The following is a 24,422-nucleotide window of genomic DNA, read 5'->3' as shown; positions in this document are numbered from 1 at the left end:
CGAGAGAAGACAGAATACACCTTGTGTGATTTGGGGAAGAAGAGAAAGGTTAGGAGAGGGGTTTCTATCAGGTTAGAACTGTTCCATTTCCTGAATTAAGTGATGCTTACCAATGCTTTCACTTTGTAATTCACTGAGCTATAACATAGGACTGGAAAAGATCAGTTTTCATTCCAATCCCAAAGAAGGCCAATGCCAAAGAATGTCCAAACTACTGCACAACTGCACTCATCTCACACACTAGAGAAGTAATGCTCAAAATTTTCCAAGCAAGGCTTCAAGAACATGAACCATGGAATTCTAGATGTTCAAGCTGGTTTTACATAAGGCAGAGGAATAAAAGATCAAATTGCCAACATAGAAAAAGCAAGAGAGTTCCAGAAAAACATCTACTTCTGCTTTATTGACTATGCCAGGGCCTTTGACTGTGTGGATCACAACAAACTGTAGAAAACTCTTAAAGAGATGGGAATACCAGATCACCTTACCTGCCTCCTGAGAAATCTGTATGCAGGTCAAGAAGCAACAATTAGAACTGGACATGGAACAACAGTCTTGTTCCAAATTGGGAAAGGGGTACATCTAGGCTGTATATTGTCACCCTGCTTATTTAACTTCTATGCAGAATACATCATGTAAAATGCTGGGCTGGATGAAGCACAAACCGGAGTCAAGATTTCAAGGAGAAATATCAATAACCTCAGATATGCAGATGACACCACCCTTATGGCAGAAAGTGAAGAAGAACTACAGAGCCTGCTGATGAAGGTGAAAGAGGAGAGTGAAAAGTTGGCCTGAGAAAATGGCAATAGGAACATACATATCAATAACTACTTTAAATGTAAATGGACTAAATGTTCCAACCAAAGGACACAGACTAGCTGAATGGATACAAAAATAAGATGCATATATACACTGTCTACAACAAACCCACTTCAGACCTAAAGACACATATAGACTGAAAGTGAGAGGATGGAAAAATATATTCCATGCAAATGGGAAGCAAAAGAAAGCTGGAGTAGTGATCCTCATATCAGACAAAATAGACCTTAAAATAAAGATTACAAGTGATAAGGAAGGACACTACATAATGATCAAGGGATCAATCCAAGAGGAAGACATAACAATTGTAACTATCTATGTACCCAACATAGGAGCACCTCAATACATAAGACAAACACTAACAGACATAAAAGGAGAAATTGACAGTAACACAATAATAGTAGGAGACTTCAACACCCCACTCACACCAGTGGACAGATCACCAAAGCAGAAAATTAATAAGGAAACACAAGTCTTACATGATACATTAGATGAGATGGATCTCATTGATATTTTCAGGACATTCCATCCAAATGCAGAAGAATACACCTTCTTCTCAAGTGCACATGGAACATTCTCCAGGATAGACCACATCTTGGGTCACAAATCAAACCTCAGTAAATTTAAGAAAATTGAAATCGTATCAAGCATCTTCTCTGACGACAACTCTATGAGACTAGATATCAGTTACAAGAAAAAAACTGTAAAAAACACAACCAAATGGAGATTAAACAACACACTTCTAGATAATCAACAGGTTACTGAAGAAATCAAAAGGGAAATCAAAAAATTTCAAGAAACAAATGACAATGAAAACATGACAACTCAAAACCTATGGGATGCAGCGAAAGCAGTTCTAAGAGGGAAGTTTATAGCAATACAATACTACCTCAAGAAACAAGAAAATATTGAATAGACAACCTAACTTTACACTTGGAAAATGAAGGGAAAAAAATAGAAGAAGGAAAGAAATCATAAAGATATGAGCAGAAATAAATGAAAAAAAATGAAAGAAAAAATAGTAAAGATTAATAAAACTGAAAGCTGGTTCTTTGAGAAGATAAACAAAGTTGACAAACCTTTAGCCAGACTCATCAAGAAAAAAAGAAAGAAGAATCAACTCAACAAAATTAGAAATGAAAAAGAAGAGGTTACAACAGACAATGCAGAAATACAAAGGATTATAAGGGACTATTACAAACAACTATATGGCAATAAAATGGATAACCTGGAAGAAATGGACAGATTCTTAGAAAAGTTCAATCTTCCAAGACTGAATGAGGAAGAAATAGAAATTATGAACAACCCAATTACAAGCACTGAAATTGAAGCTGTGGTCAAAAATCTCCCAAAAAACAAAAGCTCAGGACAAGATGGATTCACAGGAGAATTCTATCAAACATTCAGAGAACTAATGCCTATCCTTCTAAAACTCTTTCAAAAAATTGCAGAGGAAGGAACATTTCCAAACTCATTCTATGAGACCACCATCACCCTGATACCAAAACCAGACAAAGACAACACACAAAAAAAGAAAACTACAGGCCAATATCACCAATGAACATAGATGCAAAAACTCTCATCAAAATTTTAGCAAACAGAATTCAGCGACACATCAGAAAGCTTATACACCATGACTAAGTTGGGTTTATTCCAGAGTTGCAAGAATTCTTCAATATACACAAATCAATCAATGTGGTACACCATATTAACAAATTGAAAGATAAAAACCAAATGATAATCTCAATAAATACAGAAAAATCCTTTGACAAAATTCAGCACCGATTTATGATGAAAACTCTTCAAAAAATGGGCATAGAAGGAAACTACCTCAACATGGTAAAGGCCATATAAGATCAGCCCACAGCAAACATTATTCTCAATGGTGAAAAACTGAAAGCACTCCCCCTAAGTTCAAGAACAAGACAAGGGTGTCCACTTTCACCACTATTATTCAACATAGTTCTGGAAGTCCTAGTTACAGCAACCAGAGAAGAAAGTGAAATAAAAGGAATCCACATCGGAAAAGAAGTAAAGCTCTCACTGCTTGCAGATGATACTGTACATGGAAAATCCTAAAGATAGTATCAGAAAATTACTAGAGCTAATTAGTGAATTTAGCAGAGTTTCAGGATACAAAATCAATACACAGAAATCACTTGCACGTCTATCAACTAGCAATGAAAAATCAGAAAGAGAAATTAAGGAATCAATCCAATTCACCACTACAACAAAAAGAATATCCAGGAATAAACTTACCTAAGGAGACAAAAGAACTGTATACCAAAAATTATAAGACATTGATGAAAGAAATCCAAGATGACATAAACAGATGGGAGAGATATTCCATCTTCCTGAGTAGGAAGAATCAATATTGTGAAAATGACTGTACTCCCAAATGCAATCTACAGATTCAATGTGATCCCTATCAAATTACCAATGGCATTCTTCACAGAACTAGAACAAAAAATTTCACAATTCATATGGAAACACAAAAGACCCCAAATAGCCAAAGCAGTCCTGAGAAAGAAGAATGGAACTGGAGGAATCAACCTTCCTGATTTCAGATTATACTGCAAAGCTCCAGTCATCAAGACAGTATGGTGCCGGCACAAAAACAGAAATATAGACCAATGGAACAAGATAGAAAGCCCAGAAATAAACCCATGCACCTATGGGTACCTTATTTTTGACAAATGAGGCAAGAATATATACTGGGGTAAAGACAGCCTCTTCAATAAATGGTGCTGGGAAAACTGGACAGCAACATATAAAAGAATGAAATTAGAACACTTCCTAACACCATATACAAAGATAAACTCAAAATGGATTACAGGACTAAAGGTAAGACCAGAAACTATAAAAGTCTTAGAGGAGCACACAGGCAGAAAATTCAATGACATAAATCAAAGCAAGATCCCCTATGACCCACCTCCTGGAGTAATGGAATAAAAAACAAAAGTGGAACCTGATTAAACTTAAAAGCTTTTGTACAGCAAAGGAAACTATAAGCAAGGTGAAAAGACAACCCTCAGAATGGGATGAAAGAATAACCAATGAAACAACTGACAAAGGATTCATTTCTAAAATACACAGGCAGCTCATACAACTCAAGACCAGAAAAACATACAACCCAATCAAAAAGTGGGAAATAGACCTAAACAGACATTTCTCCAAAGAAGACATACAGATGGCTAACAAACACATGAAAAGATGCTCAACATCACTCATTATTAGAGAAATGCAAATCAAAACTACAATGGAATATCATCTCACACCAGTCAGAATAGCCACCATCAAAAAATCTATGAACAATAAATTCTGGACAGGATGTGGAGAAAAGGGATTGCTCTTGCACTGTTGTTGGGAATGTAAACTGATACAGCCACTATGGAAGACGCTATGGAGATTCCTTAGAAAACTAGGAATAAAACCACCATATGACCCAGTGATCCCACTCCTAGGCATATACCCTGAGGAAACCAAAATTGAAAGAGATACATGTATCCCATTGTTCATTGCAGCACTATTTACAATAGCTAGAACATGGAAGTAACCTGGATGTCCATTGAAAGATGAATGGATAAAGAAATCGTGGTACATATACACAATGGAATATTACTTAGCCATAAAAAGGAATGCATCTGAGTCAGTTCTAATGAGGTGGATGAACCTAGAGCCTATTATACAGAGTAAAGTAAGTCAGAAAGAGGAAGATAAATATTATATTCTAATGCATATATACAGAATCTAGAAAAATGGTGCTGAAGAGTTTATTTGCAGGACAGCAGTGGAGAAACAGACATAGAGAACAGACTTATGAACATGCAGAGAGAGGAGAGGGTGAGATGCATGAAGAGAGTGACATGGAAACTTACATTACCATGTGTAGAAAAGAAAGCCAATGGGAATTTTCTGTGTGTCTCAGGAAACACAAACAGGGGCTCTGTAACAACCACGAATGGTGGGATGGGGGAGGGAGATGGGAGGGAGGTTCAAAAGGGACAGGATATATGTATACCTATGGGTGATTCATGTTGGTGTTTGACAGAAAACAACAAAATTCTGTAAAGTAATTATCCTTCAATTAAAAAATAAATAAATTCACAATATATATATAAAGGAAAAAAAGTTGGCTTAAAACTCAATATTGAAAAAACCATGATCATGGCATCCAGTCCCACCCCTTCAAGGCAAATAGATGGAGAAACAAAGGAAACACTGACAGGCTTTATTTTGGGGGGCTCCAAAATTACTGCAGATGGTGACTGCAGTCATGAAATTAAAAGACACTTGCTCCTTGGAAGAAAAGTTGTGACCAACCTAGACAGTATATTAAAAGGCAGAGACATTACATTACCGACAGAGGTACATCTAGTCAAGGCCATGGTTTTTCCAGTAGTCATGCATGGATATGAGAGTTGGACTATAAAAAAAGCTGAGCGCTGAAGAATTGATGTTCTTGAACTGTGGTGCTGGAGAAGACTCTTGAGAGTCCCTTAGACTGCCAGGAGATCAAACCAGCCAATCCTAAAGGAAATCAGTCTTGAATATTCATTGGAAGGACTGATGCTGAAGCTGAAACTCCAATACTTTGGCCATCTGATGCAAAGAACTGACTCCTTGGAAAAGGCCCTGATATTGGGAAAGATTGAAGGCAAGAGGAGAAAGGGATGGCAGAGGATAAGATGGTTGGATGACATCACCGACTCAATAGACACGCGTTTGAGTAAGCTCCAGAAGTTGGTGATGGACAAGGAAGCCTGGCGTGCTGCAGTCCATGGGGTCGCAAAGAGTCAGACATGACTGAGCAACTGAATTGAACTGAACTGAGCTGTAACAACATTTGTGCATTTTCTGTATGCATATTAGACTTCACAATTACAAAACATTTTTAAAAGCATGTACCACTTCTCAAAGGGGCTTCCCCAATGGCTCAGTGGTAAAGAACCCACAAGGAACACAGGAGACATAGGAGACATGGATTCAATCCCTGGATCAGGAAGATCCCCTGGAGGTGGAAATGGCAACCCACTTCAGTATTCTTGCCTGGAGAATCCCATGGACAGAGAGGCCTGGAAGGCTATAGTCTATGGGGTTACAAGAGTCAGACATGACTTAGCGACTGAACACACGGGACACAATACCACTTCCCAAAATAAAAACTGAAGCATTGAGGGAAGATTTGATAAGATCCCATAGGATTTGAAATATTAGATATAATTTGGATTTAAGCAAACAGCATACCAAAAATTACTAGTGGCCCCATATAGCCACAGAGTAGTTCATTCAATCAATGAAGAGAGCATGGCAGAGTGGCCTAAAAGGACTGTAGAAATCCTCTAAATACTGGATGCTTATTATTTCCCCAGAACTCTCCTTTTCTGCCACTACCCCCAACCCTTTTCAGAGAACTTTATCTTGCCACCCTTCATGTTCTGATTGCCACCTGTCCCCCTAATATTCAGGTGTACTCCTGGAGCAGTAACCTTATTACATTCTGATCCTGCCCTGTTCATGCTTGGGTGTCCAGGAATGGCATCTCTTCCCACTCACAGGGTAGTTTATGCTAAGGAAATCAACTCATGCTGCATTTTCATAAATTAATAAGAATACATCTTACTATGTGCACTATTTCACAGTTCACCCCTCATATGTATGTGATTCATTTTGTTATGTATTAATATAAGAGGCATAAAGGAAGTCATTAAAATACAGCCTTTGGAATTGCATTAACCAGGATTCAGATCCTTGTTCTGTCCCTTTAAGTAAACCATCTGTACAAGCCTGTTTGCTCCTGTTGTAACTCGGGGTAACATAACTGACTCATAGAATTGTTTTAAGGACTAAAGAAAGCAGCAAATATAGAAATTTTAGTTGGTACCTGGCTGACAATAAGAACACAGTAACTTCAGATGATGATGATGATATCCCTGGAAACTGTTTAGGAGTTAAACTGGAATGGGGAAAATTTATACTACCTGTTTGTGGTATTAATGTCCAGGCTGGGATGGGAAGGATTGGTTTATGACCTTTCTGAACAGAAAGCCCAGAAACTCATACATCAGGTTTCACAGAACTAAGATCCCAGTGTGATAAGTCAGGGCAAGAAGAATTGTAATGTTTGAGGAGAAGAAAAATGTTGATCTGAATGTGTTGAGTCATTTCAAAAATGTGTGGAAGGATATACTAGAATTTATTTCAACCTGAGAGGCTTAGACTGGGAGGGACTCAGACTGTCTCTTACTGAAGTTCACAATAGTGAGAAGGTGGTAGAATTTAAAGGTACTAAGGAAACGCCCTAAGGTGAATTCCAGGTCACAGCTAAAAGCAAAAGTCATGTCTGTCCTCTTCAATGCATGGGCAACAACTGAAGGCCTAGCAATTTCTCAGGTCACACTCATCCTGCAAAAGCCATAGGCAACCTGAGGACAGAAATGTGAGTGTGTTCACAGGTATGAGACTATCAAATTCTGACTTACTGTCTGATCAGTGCACAGGAGAAGCTGAGGAGGAAGGGTGAGAGGGAGGGAGGCAAGGGCACACAGAAGATGGTTGGCTCCCAAACAAGGGGCACCCACTTATGAGTGGAAAGGACTACAGATCTCAGGTACGTTCCCCATTCCTGCTTCCTAGAAGGAGGAAACAATAAACTGTTCCTGCTCAAGTTAAGAAGTGTTAGGGGACTATAGATCACAGGGAACTATACTCAATATTCTGTGATAAACCATAATGGGAAAGAATATGAAAAACAATATATATGTATAACTGAATCACTTTGCTGACAGCAGAAATTAACACAACATTGTAAATCAGCTATGCATCAATTTTTTTAAAAAGGGAGGGGTTGCGAGACAGGGAGGGAAGGTTATATATATTTGCCTCAGCCCTTTTAGGGACATGAACAATTCACACTGGAACCAAAACACACACAAGTCTTAAGGTTTAGATACCAAAAATGATCAACTCAAAATACTTCTGTGGCAAATATACATCATGTTTAACCCACCAGAATTAAAGTAATAATGTTGGTGCAAGACTAATTTTTAATGGAAATATAGTTGATTTACAATATTGTGTTAATTTCAGATAGAGAAAAAAATGGCTCAGTTATATGTACACATATTTTTAGATTATTTTCCATATAGGTTACTACAAGATATTGAATATAGTTCCCTGTGCTCTACAATAAGTCTTTGCTGTTTATCTGTTTTATATACAGTAGTTTGTATTTGTCAATCTCATTCTCATTTATCCATCCCTCATTCCCTTCCCCCTTTGGTAACCATGTTAGTTTTTATGTCTATAAGTCTGTTTCTGTTTTGTATATATATTCATTTGCATTATAGTTTAGACTCTACATATAAGTGATAGCACATATTTGTTTTTGTCTTTACTTACTTAGTAAATATTCTCTAAGCTCATCCATGTTGTTGCAAATGGCAATAGTTCATTCTTTGCTATGGCTGAGTGACACTTTAGAGTGTGTGTGTGTATTTAAAATCCAGAAAGGGACTTAACTGCTTTAGTGAAAGAAGTGAAAGTCATTCACTTGTGTCTGACTCTTTGCGACCTGAGCACTATATACAGTCCATGGAATTCTCCAGGCCAGAATACTGGAGTGGGCAGCCTTTCCCTTCTTCAGGGGATTTTCCCAACCCAGGGATCGAACCCAGGTCTCCAGCACTTAGGGCAGATTCTTTACCAGCTGAGCCACAAGGGAAGCCCTTTAAAATTCTATGGAATCTTGTCTCATCAAATCTTCCTCCAATTCTTCAGTTTTTGTTTTTTGTTTTGTTTTGTTTTTTTACTTTATTTTACTTTACAGTACTGTATTGGTTTTGCCATACATTGACATGAACCCACCACGGGTGTACATGCGATTTGAGAAGTGGTATTTTCTGCACTCCACTCCAGTACTCTTGCCTGGAGAATCCCATGAACGGAGGAGCTTGGTGGGCTGCAGCCCCATGGGGTAGCGAAGAGTTGGGCAGGACTGAGCGACTTCACTTTCACTTTCCACTTTCATGCACTGGTGAAGGAAATGGCCACCCACTCCAGTGTTCTTGCCTGGAGAATCCCAGGGACGGCAGAGCCTGGTGGGCTGCCGTCTATGGGGTGGCACAGAGTCGGACACGACTGAAGCGCCTTAGCAGCAGCAGCAGCAGCGTTGCGTGTTACGTGTTTAGTCCCTAAGTCATGTGGGTCTCTTTTGCAACCGCATGGACTGCAGCCCACCAGGCTCCTCTGTCCATGGGGATCTCTAGGCAAGAATACTGGAGTGAGTTGCCATGCCTCCTCCAGGGGATCTTCCGACCCAGGGATCAAACCCGCGTTTCTAGTTTCCTGCATTGGCAGGTGGGTTCTTTATCACTAGTGCTACCTGGGAAGCCCACTGATAACATTAAGCCCTTTTTAAAATGTTGTCCTTCCTAAACTCTTACCAAATCAATGAGTCCAGTCAGGAAAACAGAAAACACACTGTTTACTTTAACAGAAAGAATTCGATACGAGGAACTTTTTAAACAGTCGGGAGGGAATTTTTCCCTGCAGTAGTGACCTCCTTGAACTTTCCCAGTGGCACAGCGGTAACGAACCTGCCTGCAGGGCGAGAGGTGCGTTCCATCTCTAGGTGGGGAAGATCCCGTGGAGAAGGAAATGGCAACCCCTCCAGTATTCTTGACTGGAAAATTCCACGGACAGAGGAGCCTGGTGGGCTACAGTCCATGGAGTTGCAAAAGAGAAGGACACGACTTAGAGACGAAACAACAGTAAAAGTGACCTCGTTATTTGGGAGGCAGAAAGTCACGGATTCTCGGAGCTGCGAGCCCGACGGGCTTGGAGGAGAAGTCGGACACTCCCCCTGGCGCTGGCACCCAGCCCCGGCTCCGGCGGGACGCGGGTGGGGCTCCGCCGCAGCTCCGCCTCCCCGGGCACCCAGCCGATTGGAGCGCGGCGCTCAGCCTGAGCCCGGGCCCAGGGTGCGGAGGGGAGACGGCGCTCTCAGCGCCCGCGGCCCGAGGGGGCGTCCCACGCTGACGGGTACCTGCAAAGATGTGACCCAGCCCCGGCGCCCATGTGCGCCCCCGGACCCTCAGCGAGGGTGGCGGCCAGAGGAGCCCCGGCACCCGGCCTCCTTGCCCTGCTGTTCCTGCTGCTGATGGCCGCGCCGACGGGACGGGCAGGTAGGAGTATCCGGATTTTGCTTTCAGGCGCGCAGAGCAGGAGGAGCGCAAGTCCGCGCGGGGAGCCGGGGAGCCCGGGGAAGAAACGCCGCTGCCTCGCGCGCGCTGAGAACTTACTCACACTTGTGGCGAGGGTGGCGGGTGACGGTGGAGGCAGGTTGACGGTAGTCGCCCCGAGTGGACCCGCAGGTGATAACGTGCGGTCGGCGAGAGTGCCCTTGCACATTGCACTTCCCGCCCCACCCCCCGCCCCCGTCGCAGGCTGTCGCCACCCCCGCCGCGGCCCCATGGACCAGCCGCCCTTCTACAGGGAGCATCCCAGGGAAGGAGGCGATGCCTGAGCTTTAAAAATCCAAACGGGGAAGAGCTGGGCTCGCAGGGGACGGGAGCTAGAAAGGGGCAACGTTTCTAAAGTAAGATCCCTTTCCTGGGCAAGTCATTTTTTCCCCCTTTGCAGTTTTGACCACGTACCTCTAAGTGCCCTTTGATTTTTCGGAAGTGACACAACTTTGAACTGATCTGTGATACAGGTTTTTTTTGGTTTTGTTTTTAAGCTTTAACTCTACCAGCTGCAAGCCAGTAAATCAGAATGATTCATTAACTGATTTCTGTTTTCCTTCTGCATTTCTGGTATACGAGAAAAAGAATGTTTTTAAAGCAAGGTACCTAGGATCCTCTCTTTTTAAAAACTTTCAAGCAACAGAGCGTGAAATACTGTATTTTGTGCAGATTTGGTCCAGGCCTCTATGTTTTTAACCCAGAACTGAATAATGACTGTGAATGCAGGAAGTTGTCCATGAAACTGTGGTGTCCTTAGTAATCAAAGAACAAGTTGCAAAAGTTCAATATAATTACAAAGGTAGGAAACGCGTGCATATAGATCTTGGAGAGATTTTTGGACAATAGACATTATGCACAAAAAGCTTCTCTTTCTCTTCTAAATCTTGAAGTTACCAGAAGTGGCCATTCTTTTCTCTTGTGATAAATATCCCTAAGTAAGCTGAATGAGAAGAGACTGCTCCTGACTTAGCCAGAAACTGAGCTTCAACTAACTGACAGGAATTTAGTTGTTTCTATTTCTAATCAAAGAAATAAAGCTTGCTCCTTGATTGGATTGGGAGGCTGACAATAGAAAGTAATAATATTCTTGGCTTCGAAGCAAAATTAGGGGAAAAAACAAAGAAACTCTCTCCTGACCCAGGTACTTTCTTGGCTCATCTTAAAACATTTCTGTCTTCTTCTGGGCCTCCAGGCACACTGAGAGCTGATGGGAGAATCAGGTGAGAAGGTACATGTGTTTATGTGGATAGAGAGCTATCCCGTCTTGTTGGTTCCACCACCATATCTGCTGACCCATGTGAACTTTCTAAGAATTATATGACATTGCCACATTCCAGTAGTAAATGCTTTAATATTTCAAAAATTTTGGCACAAAAATTTGAAGTCACACAACTCTGTGATTGGATCAGGCTGTACTACAATACCAAACCCCCAAAGAGAAAGAAAAAAAAATTTCAATGTGGCATCAGCATTTTAGGAAAGTTCTTGGTATTTCATTTCAGGTAAACTTTTAAAGGAATCCGGAACGTCTGTACCATACCCACAAGGCAGGAGGGACACAAACTCGACTCTATCAACTCTCCAGGGACAGAAGTTTCACTAGGAAGTTCATCATTATGGTTTGGCAGTCTGGTTTTGTTGGCCTAATCCCCTGTCTTATTCGTCACTGCAGATAAAGAATCCTGGTCAGCATAATATTAATGAGCATTTAAAGCCAGTAACAGAGAGTGGGAGGAGATGACCTGCCAAAGTCACGTATCTCCTCTCCTCAAATCCTTAAGAAACTTCCACTGCTGATAGAATCATTCTAAATTCTCCTGTGTGGTCTTATGTGACCCCCTCCTGCCTGTCTCTTCAGCCTCACTCACACCACTTAATTCCTACTATTGTGGACTTTTTCCTGTTCCTAGAGCAAACGAAACTTTTGCGTCACAGGGACTTCATACTTGCAATTCCTTGTGCTGGAATGCTCCAGCCGACTCTGTCTCTGGCTAACTCCTGTTCAGACTTGACATCTCACCTCCGGTGTGCCTCCCTCAAGAAGAGCTTCCCAAAATCCCCAAAGAGGGGGAAAAAAATAGAGTTTATTGTGTCTATGAACAAAGGAGCCAGCTCTAGGTTTGGAGCTTTCGAATATGGTCTAAATATTAAAATATCTCTGCTTGTTAGAACTAATATGCTATATTTAACACAGCAAGGATATTTGTTGAAGTGTTTCTTCTTTGATATAAACACAGCAGTATCAGGTATTTTATTTCATGGAGAAGTTATTTTAAGATATTTTTCACACACACAAATGATTCCAGTGAACTAATTAAATTTTTTCATTGCTTTCATCTTTTTAGCTTTTAATTTTGAGCTAATATGAGACTTACAGAAAAGCTCTAGAAATAATTGAGCTCTCATTAACCCCCTCACCCTGTTTTTCTTAATTTTAAGATCTGAACCATACAGGGTTCAGAACCGTGAAATTAACATTGATGTAACACTGTTCAGGCTTCCAAGGTGGCTCAGTGGTAGAGAATCCGCCTGCCAATGCAAGAGACTTGGGTTCGAACCCTGTGTTGGGAAGATCCCCTGTTGAAGGAAATGGCAACCCACTCCAGTATTTGTCTGGGAAATCCCATGAACAGAGGAGCCTTGTGGGCTACAGGCCACAGAATCCCAGAGTCAGAAACAATTTAGCAGCTGAACAACAGTGTAACACTAGTCACTAAACTACAGACTTTGTTTCAGTTTCACCCTTTTTTCCCACTAACTGCTTTTGTGTTCCAGGATCTCCATTATCTTTAGTTGCTGTGTCTCCTTCTTCTCCTCCAGTCTGTGACAGTTCCTCAGCTTCTGTTGGCTTTCATGTCCTGACACTTTAGGAGTCCTGGTCACCTTTCCCTCAGACTTGTCCCTCAGCATGGGTTCATTTGAGATTTCCTCATTAGAGTGAGATTATTCCCTTTGGGCAATAATACCACAGAAATGGCGTTATCTTTACCAGCCCATCCTATCAAAGGGTTTATGATATCAATGCATCTTCTTCCTGATGATGTTAACCTTGATCATTTGGTTTAGGTGGTGTCTATAGGGTTTTTCACTGTAGAGTTCCTATTTTCACTTTTTGATTAATAAATATCTAGTGGAGAAGGAAATGGCAACCCACTCCAGTGTTCTTGCCTGGAGAATCCCAGGGACGGTGGAGCCTGGTGGGCTGCTGTCTATGGGGTCGCACAGAGTCAGACACGACTGAACTGACTTGGCAGCAGCAGCAGCAGTGGGAAGATATTGTGAGATGGAGCAAGTATCCTGTTTCTCCTCAAACTTACGCCCACTAATTTTAATATTCATCAATGGATACTGGATGCAGTAACTGTTATGCTTAGTGGTGATTTTTAAATTTCACTCTTTCCTTCTCAATTTATTGAATTGGAATTCTAATGCAGGGAAGAGCCTTTGCTTCTACTTCATGTATTTATTTAGTTTCTTACATATATTAATATGGATTCATAAATGTTTATTGTTTGAGTTATAATCCAATACTATTATTATTTAGTATTAATTTTATTGCTCAAATTTTCTGGCTTTGGCCATCAAAAGCTCTTTTAGTTTGGTTCCTGCATGCTTTGGCACCATTCTTTCCTGAGCATTTCATTACTTTGTAGCATCACAAAATATTTCAAATTCATCTCGTATTTTCCCTTCCCCAGGTCTGAATGGGCTTCCCAGGTGGTGCTAGTGGTAAAGAACCCGCCTGCCAGTGCAGAAGACATAAGAGACACTGGTTTGGTCCCCGGGTTGGGAAGATTCCCCTGGAGGAGGGCATAGCAATCCACTCCAGTATTCTTGCCTGAAGAAGCCCACGGACAGAGAAGCCTGGTGGGCTACCGTCCATAGGGTCACACAGAGTTCGGACACGACTGAAGTGACTTAGCACGCAGGCATGAAGGGCTGAATCAGCCACTTTCCTAAGGAGCTCTAGTTCCTTCTCCTGGAGAATAAGATCTAGAAACCAAAATCTCGTTGTCAGGTGTGCTCATTGCTACTGGAATGTTGTTTCTAGGCCCTCTTTAAAAAAAAAAAAAAAACTGACTGGCGATGTTAAAATTAAATATTTCTTCTGCTTTATTTTCAGAATTCTTTTTGATACAGAAAACTAGGCTTGAAAAGACCTTAAAATCCCATCCAACTGCTTCTCTTGTGAATCTCTTCTGCAGCATAACTTCCATAACTCTGCTGTTGAAGCACCTCCCATCATAGGAAACTCACTGCCTGACACCCAAGTCACTATGTCCTGTCGTTGCAGACTTCCAGCTACCGGGATGTTCTTCTGTGTAATGAGCTGAGATCGTGATCTCTTTCCTCTTTTCCCATTGTCTCTCTCAGAGTTGGTCCTCACTCTGAGTGGATCAAGTTGTACAGAACAAGCTGCTCAGCTCATTGACTGCAACCATCACATTCCCTCTGTCTTCTTTCATCTCAGCTAACCACCTCCCCAGTTACATCATGCCAGGTCCCTCTCTCTTCTGGTCTTTTCTGTAGGTGTGTGTTCTGGATTGTCCATAAGCTCTCAGGTGGATCGTGATGAGATGGCTCATCTGCCACATTTTAAACACTACCCCTGGCATGTTGGTCCTTAAGTGATTTAGCATCGGGTTCTTGGTGAACACAGGTCTCTAATGCCTAAAAGTTACCCTCCCTTTTTATCTTCATTATCTTCTCCTATGAGACACAGACCTTGACCTCTCATTTAAACTCAGAATTTCATATAAACATAATTTCATCTTGCAGAGGCAGTTTTCTTTCTCTTCACTTCTTAGATTATGGAGAATGGGAAATATGGCATAATGTTTTGGCTAGAGCTGGTGAAATCTGTGATGATGGACTTAATGATGATGGAATGCAATTAATGAGACTTTTCTGGAAAGGAAATTTTTACTGATTACAAATATTATCTATTCAAAATCAGTTCTATTTTTCAATGCAGTGCTCACTGCATTGCACGTGGAGATGCCAAAATGACTTCCGCTCAACTTTTCCAATCACTTTATGCGCGGCTTCATCAAATGCCAGCTCCACCTCCAGGCACAGAGAATGACATACCTCTCTTCCACAGGTTTGTCAGGAAGTTTTCCTTGCACATCTTGTGCCTGAGCATGTATGCCTTTCATCCAGCCTCCTGAAATTTCCGTTTCATACAATTACACTTGTATTTTGGTAGTATGAGATATTTTGGCAAGTGTATCCTCTTAGTTAAAGCTTCTGTTTACATTCCTTCCCTCATTTAAATTTCCTCCTTTTCAATGTTGCAGATTTTTTTTTTTCTCCTACATCAATCCCTTCCTCTGCACTTTCAGGTAACTTGGCGGCCCTTAAAGCATTCATTGTTCTCATAAATAAACATTATGTTCATTTTTGAGGACAGATGTGAGCAACAGATGCCGACTATATTACTTTTCTAGGGCTGCCATAACAAAGTACCTCAGACTGGGTGGCTTAGATCAGTATAAATTTACTATCTCACAGCTCTGGAAGCTAGAACTGAAAACGGTAGGAGAGCATCTGTTCCACGCCTGTCTCCTAGCATCTGGTGGTTGCTGGCAATCCTTGGCATTCCTTAGCTGTTGAGCACCACTCCAGTCCTCTCTGCCTTCCCACAGTGCTCCTTTTGTCTCTTCACATAATCTTCCCTCTGTGCATGTCTCTCTTTGCATCCAAATTTTCCATTTTTATAAGGATACCAGTCATGTTGGATTGGAGCCCACCCTAATGAGGTACTGGAGGTTGGGATTGCAACATACTCCTTTCAACATACATTTATAACACCAACCATACCCTCAAGGGGCTTCCCAGGTGGCTCAGTGGTAAAGAATTCACCTGCAACGCAGGAGACCCGGGTTCAATCTCTGGGCGAGGAAGATCCTCTGGAGGAGGAAATGCCAACCCACTCCAGTATTCATGCCTGGAAAATTCCATGGACAGAGTAGCCTGGCAGGCTACAGTCCATGGGGTTTGCAAAGAGTTGGACATGACTGAGCAACTGAGCAGGCATACACCATACCCTCAAAGACTTGGAGGTTAGTGAGCAGGACCCATGAGCTTGGCTCCTAAAGTGAAGAAAAGCTGCCTATGTAGTTCTCCTCAACATATTTATTAATCTATGTCCACTGCCAAATGGAAACTTTTGCAGAGGTCTCACACCTGAAAGCCTCCCTTGAGAATGTAAAGGGCAGAGATGAGTCTTCTCTTACACTTTCTGTAGCATGAACATAAGAGAGAGCCACTGTTTTATAATACATGCAAACACGGAATCATAATGATGTATGACTGAAACTAATATAATGTTTATGCCAATTATCTTAATTTTTAAAAAAGAGAAACATCAATGGATGTGTATTAAGATGATGGAGTTAAAATTTCTTCAGCAGAGGGGTTCACTCTTTTCCAACCCCTACCTCCTGCCTCCATTTCTCTGTGGGGGCACTTTCCTGAAAAATCTTGCTCCAACATGGACCATTTTCATGCTTAAGGCTAATTACTCATGTGATTCCAAGTCAGCCTCCCTCCTCCATTTTACATTAAAACGTATATGTTTAAAAGGTTCTCTAAATTATCTACTAAATGCTTTATGTTGTTATTTTTTAAGTTGACTAATGGTTGGTTTAGTACAAAATAGAACAGCATATGTACCTTAGGAGTATATAACTTAGGGGAATGAGGTATTTGAGCTGATCAGATGTAACGAAAAAGAATCAGCTTCTTACCCCCACACATTCATTTTGAGTTTTCATAAGTTAAACTATAACTTGATGCAATGTGATTTTTAAATAACCTTCTTTTGAGTATTTTCATTTATTCATTCACCTACTCAGAGTCATTCATTCATACATTTCAGGAACTGTTCTAAGTATTGAATTGAACAAGAAAGCAAGAACGCTTTCTTTGTAGAGCTTTTAATCTCAGATGATTACAGTATAAATGCCAGAACTGAAGAAACCAAGCTTCTTTAGAAGCACAGAATAAGGCAACTGCTCTAATTTAGGAGTCAAGCAGAGCTTTCTATGAAAAGGGAAACTGAAACTTATGAGAATTGCCAATATACTCATTGTATTTTTCATTTAAAATACTATCAAGAAATTAAATCCTGCTCTAAGCATATTCTATCTGTAAATGACCAGGTGGTTAATATTCCTTTTCCACACTTATATTTCTTTCTTATAAAGCTACTAATCAACAAACAAAACCCAACAACAAATAGCAAAATCCTACGAAAAGGAGAGATTTTTTTTTTTTTTGAGGGTGGTATTGCCAAATGTATAGAGTAAGGAGCTTTGCAGCTTACGGACAGCGTGACCTCAAGGTCCTTGACAGCCTCGCCAGGTCATTGTGAACTGCGGCTCTACTCAGTGCTGAGTCCATCTGCAAACAGTTATCAAAAGGCACCCATGTTACAGCTGCAGTTTTCTAAGAAGGCTGGTATCCTAGGTGCTGTTTCCTACTTCCTGAATCAACACAGTCCTCTGTTAGCTTTAATAGCAAGAGCAAGGGAATGTCTGCATTGATCCATTCTCTGCATTGATCCTGGAGAAGGTCCATTGTTGCCAGTACCTTATCCCGACCAGTGTTTTTCTAACATCTTTGTGGCAGGATAACTACCCCTAAGAGCTGATCTTCAGAGAGACCTGTGTTACACATAGATCCCCTGTCCATTGTGTTACATTTAGTTACACAATTTCATCAAGGCGTAATCCAACCTGAAGAGGTCTAAATCGAGTCTAGGTCACTGTCAAAAACATCAAAGCATTGACTTGTCACTACAGAGAAGAGTTAGCCCACTGAAAAAGATGCATCTTTCTGACTGTATTTTTTTTTTTTTTTTGGTTCATTTATTTCTTTTTTTTTTTTTGTAATAACTTTTTTAAATTTTTTTTTGTTTCTTTTTTTTATTTTATTTTTTATTTTTTAAATTTTAAAATCTTTAATTCTTACATGCGTTCCCAAACATGAACCCCCCTCCCACCTCCCTCCCCACAACATCTCTCTGGGTCATCCCCATGCACCAGCCCCAAGCATGCTGCACCCTGCGTCTGACATGGACTGGCGATTGAATTCTTACATGATAGTATACATGTTAGAATTCCCATTCTCCCAAATCATCCCACCCTCTCCCTCTCCCTCTGAGTCCAAAAGTCCATTATACACATCTGTGTCTTTTTTCCTGTCTTGCATACAGGGTCGTCATTGCCATCTTCCTAAATTCCATATATATGTGTTAGTATACTGTATTGGTATTTTTCTTTCTGGCTTACTTCACTCTGTATAATTGGCTCCAGTTTCATCCATCTCATCAGAACTGATTCAAATGAATTCTTTTTAACGGCTGAGTAATACTCCATTGTGTATATGTACCACAGCTTTCTTATCCATTCATCTGCTGATGGACATCTAGGTTGTTTCCATGTCCTGGCTATTATAAACAGTGCTGCGATGAACATTGGGGTACATGTGTCTCTTTCAATTCTGGTTTCCTCGGTGTGTATGCCCAGAAGTGGGATTGCTGGGTCATAAAGATCTGACTGTATTTTTAATGGCTGCTATACACTTCTGTCTTCATCTTATTTGATTAGACAGCTTGAGATCACACTCTCAACCTCATTTGCCTCAAAATCCCAATCAACAATGAGCAGAAGTAAATACTATTGATTACTTCCAAATCTGCACTAAGTAATTATTTTCAAGGCTTATTTTTTTTGTTTGTTTTTCTTACTTTTTTCTATTTTTCTCTGTCTTCTCACATTTTTATCTTGTTCATTTTCTCTCTGAATATGTGAAGTGATAGAGATATCAGTGGAAAAACTGTATTACATATGTGAGGATAAAAAGAAGTACTGGATTTGAAAATGAAGTGAAAGATAAAGTGGATGATATATGTTGATATTTAATAAATATCTGTTGATTGAATTTGGAGCTCCCAATAGTTGTTCTTTCCAATACCTTAGTGGCTCCAAATGGGTTCTCTCTGTTCTTTCTTGTCATGTATTTACTTTTAGTTTTTTGCTTGCGCTGAGTCTCTGTTGTTTCACGCGGGCTTTCTCTAGTTGCAAAGAGTGGGGACTACTCTTTGTTGTGGTGAGTAGGCCTCTCACTGCGGGGGCTTCTCTTACTGGGGAGCAGAGGCTCTAGGCACACAGGCTTCAGGAGTTACAGCACTCAGGCTCAGTAGTTATGTTGGGCAGCTTAGTTGCTCCGCAGCGTGTGGAATCTTCCTGGACCAGGGATTGAACCCATATCCCCTGCACTGGCAGGTGGATTCTTATCCACTGTTCCACTAGGGAAGTCTGTCTCTGTTCTTTCTTCTGTCTTTTCCTTTATGAGGCAAGTTATTGAGTGAGTTGTAGAGACTACAACGCACATGTGAATATTCTTTCCCACAGTTACTGTGTTCATCACTTTGGATAGACACTTTGGCAATCACAAAATGTGGAGAAAATCAAACCCTTGCCCTCAAAAAGCCAATTTCTGAAAGGGAAGGGAAAGCAGTCACACAAGAAATGACATAAGCCAGTGGGACTGATTCTCTAACAATGGGACCAACATATGCAAACTGATAATGCCATCTTCAAAATAGGCGTTTTAGGAAGCTATGCACAAAAATCTGACAGTGTTTTTCCTAAACTTTTTTCAGAGTTCCGGATAGAACCTGCACACGTTGGTCAGAATAACCCATTAAGTGGCAAACCTCATCTTGAAGGTGTGGTTTAATTTTCAAAATCTTTCAGAGCCACTTCCAAGCAACTTGTATAACCAAGCTAAGAAATGCTATGTTGGGCAAAAGCAAGGTGTGCCTATTTTAAAAAAATGAGATGGAATTTTTGCATGTTTATAAGCTACCTCTGAAGACAGTTGTAGGTAAAAAGATCTGTGTTCCAAATGCCAGAGCTGAGCAATGCCAGGAATAATTATAAACTGTCCCAAGGAAACTGCTTGGAAGATGTGCACTCTTTTTGATGGATAAACGCCAATATATTTATTTTAAGAAGTAGTCTCAATCTTAAAGTCCTATTTACTCTCATGTACCGACAGCAATATTCCAGAACATGTTTAAGCACATAGATTTACTTATTGAGGTGTGGCTGTAAAGAAATAACATGTCTTTCATGTATGACTTATGTATCACTCATCCATATAAACATTCACATACTTGGCAGGGAAAGCGTGTATTGATGGATTATGTCCAGATGCAGAAAATACTTGCTCTGTAAGAGCAGGGCCTTCTGTGTGTTTCTGTCTTCCAGTGCACCTTAGTAACTGGTAGGTTCTATTTCTAGTAGGTGTCTGGTAATGAGGTTGAATGAATGACATGACTAAGTATACTTCCACCAGAAAAATTCAGGGAAGGAGAAATACTCAGGTTTTCCTCATTGAATTTCTTATATATCTCCTTAGAAGCAATTTTCAGTTCAGTTCAGTCACTCAGTCGTGTCCGACTCTTTGCGACCCCATGAATCGCAGCACACCAGGCCTCCCTGTCCATCACCAACTCCCGGAGTTCACTCAGACTCACGTCCATAGAGTCAGTGATGCCATCCAGCCTTCTCATCCTCTGTCGTCCCCTTCTCCTCCTGCCTCCAATCCCTCCCAGCATCAAAGACTTTTCCAATGAGTCAACTCTTCGCATGAGTTGGCCAAAGTACTGGAGTTTCAGCTTTAGCATCATTCCTTCCAAAGAAATCCCAGGGTTGATCTCCTTCAGAATGGACTGGTTAGATCTCCTTGCAGTCCAAGGGACTCTCAAGAGCCTTCTCCAACACCACAGTTCAAAAGCATCAATTCTTCGATGCTCAGCCTTCTTCACAGTCCAACTCTCACATCCATACATGACCACAGGAAAAACCATAGCCTTGACTAGACGGACCTTAGTCGGCAAAGTAATGTCTCTGCTTTTGAATATGCTGTCTAGGTTGGTCATAACTTTTCTTCCAAGGAGTAAGCGTCTTTTAATTTCATGGCTGCAATCACCATCTGCAGTGATTTTGGAGCCCCAAAAAATAAAGTCTGACACTGTTTCCACTGTTTCCCCATCTATTTCCCATGAAGTGATGGGACCAGATGCCATGATCTTAGTTTTCTGAATGTTGAGCTTTAAGCCAACTTTTTTACTCTCCTCTTTCACTTTCATCAAGAGGCTTTTGAGTTCCTGTTCACTTTCTGCCATAAGGGTGGTGTCATCTGCATATCTGAGGTTATTGATATTTCTCCTGGCAATCTTGATTCCAGCTTGTGCTTCTTCCAGTCCAGCGTTTCTCATGATGTACTCTGCATATAATTTAAATAAGAAGGGTGACAATATGCAGCCTTGACGTACTCCTTTTCCTATTTGGAACCAGTCTGTTGTTCCATGTCCAGTTCTAACTGTTGCTTCCTGACCTGCATATAGGTTTCTCAAGAGGCAGGTCAGGTGTTCTGGTATTCTCATCTCTCTCAGAATTTTCCTTCAGTAACATGCAAACTTTGTAATGATTGTGCAATCTCTTCTTCCCATAACACTGTTCTTTGGAGCATTCCCTAAAGGCAGCAAGTGAGTATCCTAGCAGAGAGATCTCTGTTGTCCTAAGAATGCTTGGGCTCAAGCACCCTCCGAATGGTTGAATAACCGCAGGCAAGTTGGTCACCTCTCTGGGCCTTTATTCAGCTGTGAAGGGAGAATAGTAACGACGGAGGACAACGTTGTTGTTGTTTAGTCACTAAGTCGTGTCTGGCTCTTTGCGGCCCCATGGACTGTAGCCCACCAGGCTCCTCTGTCCATGGGGATCTCCAGGCAAGAATACTGGAGTGGATTGCCATTTCCTCCTTCCATGGGTCTTCCTGGCTCAGGGATAGAACCTGTGTCTCCTGCATTGGCAGGTGGGTTCTTGACCATGGAGCCACCAGGGAAACCCATGAAGGACAAGGCTGAGCTAACAATTACTGAGTTCTTTCTTTGTACCAGGCACTATTTTAGGAACCTTATTTAATCATCCCAACAAGCCTATGAGGCAGATAATAATATTGTTTCATTTTACAAATGAGGAAATTGAGTGCAGAGGCTAAATAACTTACTTCAGGGCACACAGCTTAGGTAAGCGGAGAGCAGGGAGCAGGTGTCAGTGTGGCTCTGGAACTCTTGTTTTTATGACTTCTCTCCGACCTACTCACATAAACAATTATTAGAGGCCAATGAGATAGAGCAGGTGGCTGTGCCCCGTGTAACAACAAGCAGTCCTATTATAGACAAAGCAGAGGCCGTACTCAAGTACAACAGCAAATGGGCTAAGCGGTAATAGGGAAATAGTAGCAGAATTGGTAGAGAAAGAGAATCAAGTTCAGAGGAACTAATGTTAACTCCAAACCGTACTCTCCTTCATAGAAGACAGTTAAGTATATTTTCTCAGGTAAATAGTTCCTACATCACGCTTGAAATGTTGGTTAGACGATTCACTTTTTTTTTATTTCTTATTTTACTTTACAATACTGTATTGGTTTTGCCATACATTGACATGAATCCGCCATGGGTGTATATGAGTTCCCCATCCTGAACCCCCCTCCCACCTCCCACCCCATATCATCTCTCTGGGTCATCCCAGTGCACCAGCCCGAAGCATCCTGTATCCTATATCGAACCTAGACTGGCGATTCGTTTCTTACATGATATTATACATGTTTCAATGCCATTCTCCCAAATCATCCCACCCTCTCCCTCTCCCGCAGAGTCCAAAAGTCCGTTCTATACATCTGTGTCTCTTTTGCTGTCTTGCATACAGGGTTATCATTACCATCTTTCTAAATTCCATATATATGCGTCAGTATACTGTATTGGTGTTTTTCTTTCTGGCTTACTTCACTCTGTATAATCAGCTCCAGTTTCATCCACTTCATTAGAACGGATCAAATGTATTCTTTTTAATGGCTGAGTAATACTCCATTGTGTATATGTACCCCAGCTTTCTTATCCATTCGTCCTTCCCCAGCCACTGCAATTACATTTCAAGCGCTCTTAAAAAGTGAATCGTCTCAGCACTGTTTATAATACACGATTCACTTTTTAAGAGCACTTGAAATATAATTTTAGTGGCTGGGGAAGGAGGAAAGAAGAGTTAATATTTTTCAGGAGAAATAATTTAAAACTTAAGACCAAAGAAAATATGCCTTTCCTTTTAGCATGAAGTTAGAACAATACTTCATCTGCTGGAAGGCAGAGACACTGCTTAGCTCTCCTTTGGTGGAGGGTGGGATGAGATATTTACAGCGTTGCTTCCTGAAATTGATTAATCGCCCTCTGGTGCCCTTTTGTACATCAACTCTTCTTAACCCCATTTCCCACAACAGAAAACTCAGTCAGGTGATTTTTTTTCCTCTTCTTTTGGTCTTACAAGGTAGTAAAGTATTTTCCTGTTTTGAAAGACATTTATAATATGTGGCAACCACTTACCATGAGCTGCTCTTCCTTCATTAAAAATATGTTGAGTATCCCTTGTGTACAGTGCAGGTTTCCCAGGGTTATTTCAAGCTATCAAGGTTTGGTAGTTCAGACTGTATCACCCTCATTCAGATGCTCATGTGAGGGTCCTGCTCTCTCTTCATGACGTATGTGAGCCAAGAAGTGGTTCGTTCAGTTCAAAACTATTTGCCAGGCACTGGGGATACAAAGGCTCTTGTGAGACATGGTGCCCTGTGTCAAACAGCTCAGAGCCTGGTGATTGCTTCACTGCTTCAGCTGCAGAAAGACAGATGGGGCTGGAGACTTTCTCAGGGCAGAGCTGGGCAGGGCTTCCTCAATGCTGAGGTTCCCAAGTTAATGAGCCTGCAAAACTTAATGGCCCCAAGGGGAAGTCCCCAGAAGTGGCCACATTTGACTGTTCAGCCTCTTACAGTCTGGTAGTTTTCCTCAGAAGTGCATGAGCATATTGTTCATAAAGGGTAAGTCAGAAAGTCTCAGCCCCAGAAGACAGAGGTTTGGGTAACCATGAGACCAGTTACCCTCCATGAGTTCATGCTGAAAACCTCACCATTTTTTACTGGTGTTCATCGAGTACTAATTTATGCATTGATTTTTCCCACAGTGTAATGAAATAGAAATACCTTTTACTGTCAGGCATATGATTAAAACTGCAACATATTTAGACAGTGACCTTAGTATTATCTTTGAGGCCATTAGGAAAATGTCATACTATTTCATTACACTTACAGAAAGGTAGCTATAAGATAACTCTTGGAACCAATGCAGCAGCCACACTTTGTAAAACTCCGCTAATGAACTTGTCAAAGACTTACCCATTTCAAATGCCATCTATCTATTCTCTTTCTACTAAAGGACCCAAGAGGAGACAA

The 24,422-nt window shown here is 41.1% G+C and overlaps 1 protein-coding gene and 1 long non-coding RNA gene across 5 annotated transcripts in view; one reads left to right on the top strand and one right to left on the bottom strand.

Annotated features, from left to right (window-relative positions):
* Positions 1-10,166, bottom strand: part of LOC108636733 — a 49,290-nt gene extending 39,124 nt beyond the window's left edge. The window contains exon 1 of the long non-coding RNA XR_001918551.1: positions 10,129-10,166. This is a non-coding gene — a long non-coding RNA (uncharacterized LOC108636733). The remainder of the gene's footprint in view (positions 1-10,128) is intronic.
* Positions 9,753-24,422, top strand: part of IL20RA (interleukin 20 receptor subunit alpha) — a 34,568-nt gene continuing 19,898 nt past the window's right edge. For 2 of the 4 annotated variants that reach the window (XM_018053253.1, XM_018053252.1), the window contains exon 1: positions 9,753-10,007. In XM_018053253.1, the coding sequence (XP_017908742.1) occupies positions 9,899-10,007 (109 nt within the window). In that variant the 5' untranslated portion in view covers positions 9,753-9,898. Of the gene's footprint in view, positions 10,008-11,569; positions 11,753-24,422 lie in introns of all 4 variants that reach the window. The other 2 variants (XM_018053255.1, XM_018053254.1) reach the window with 2 other exon arrangements.

Source organism: Capra hircus, chromosome 9 (assembly GCF_001704415.2).
Source record: "Capra hircus breed San Clemente chromosome 9, ASM170441v1, whole genome shotgun sequence".
In the NCBI taxonomy this organism is placed as follows: domain Eukaryota; kingdom Metazoa; phylum Chordata; class Mammalia; order Artiodactyla; family Bovidae; genus Capra; species Capra hircus.
The sequence above is the reverse complement of the archived record's forward strand: the minus strand, read 5'-3'. Positions and strand labels throughout refer to the sequence as shown.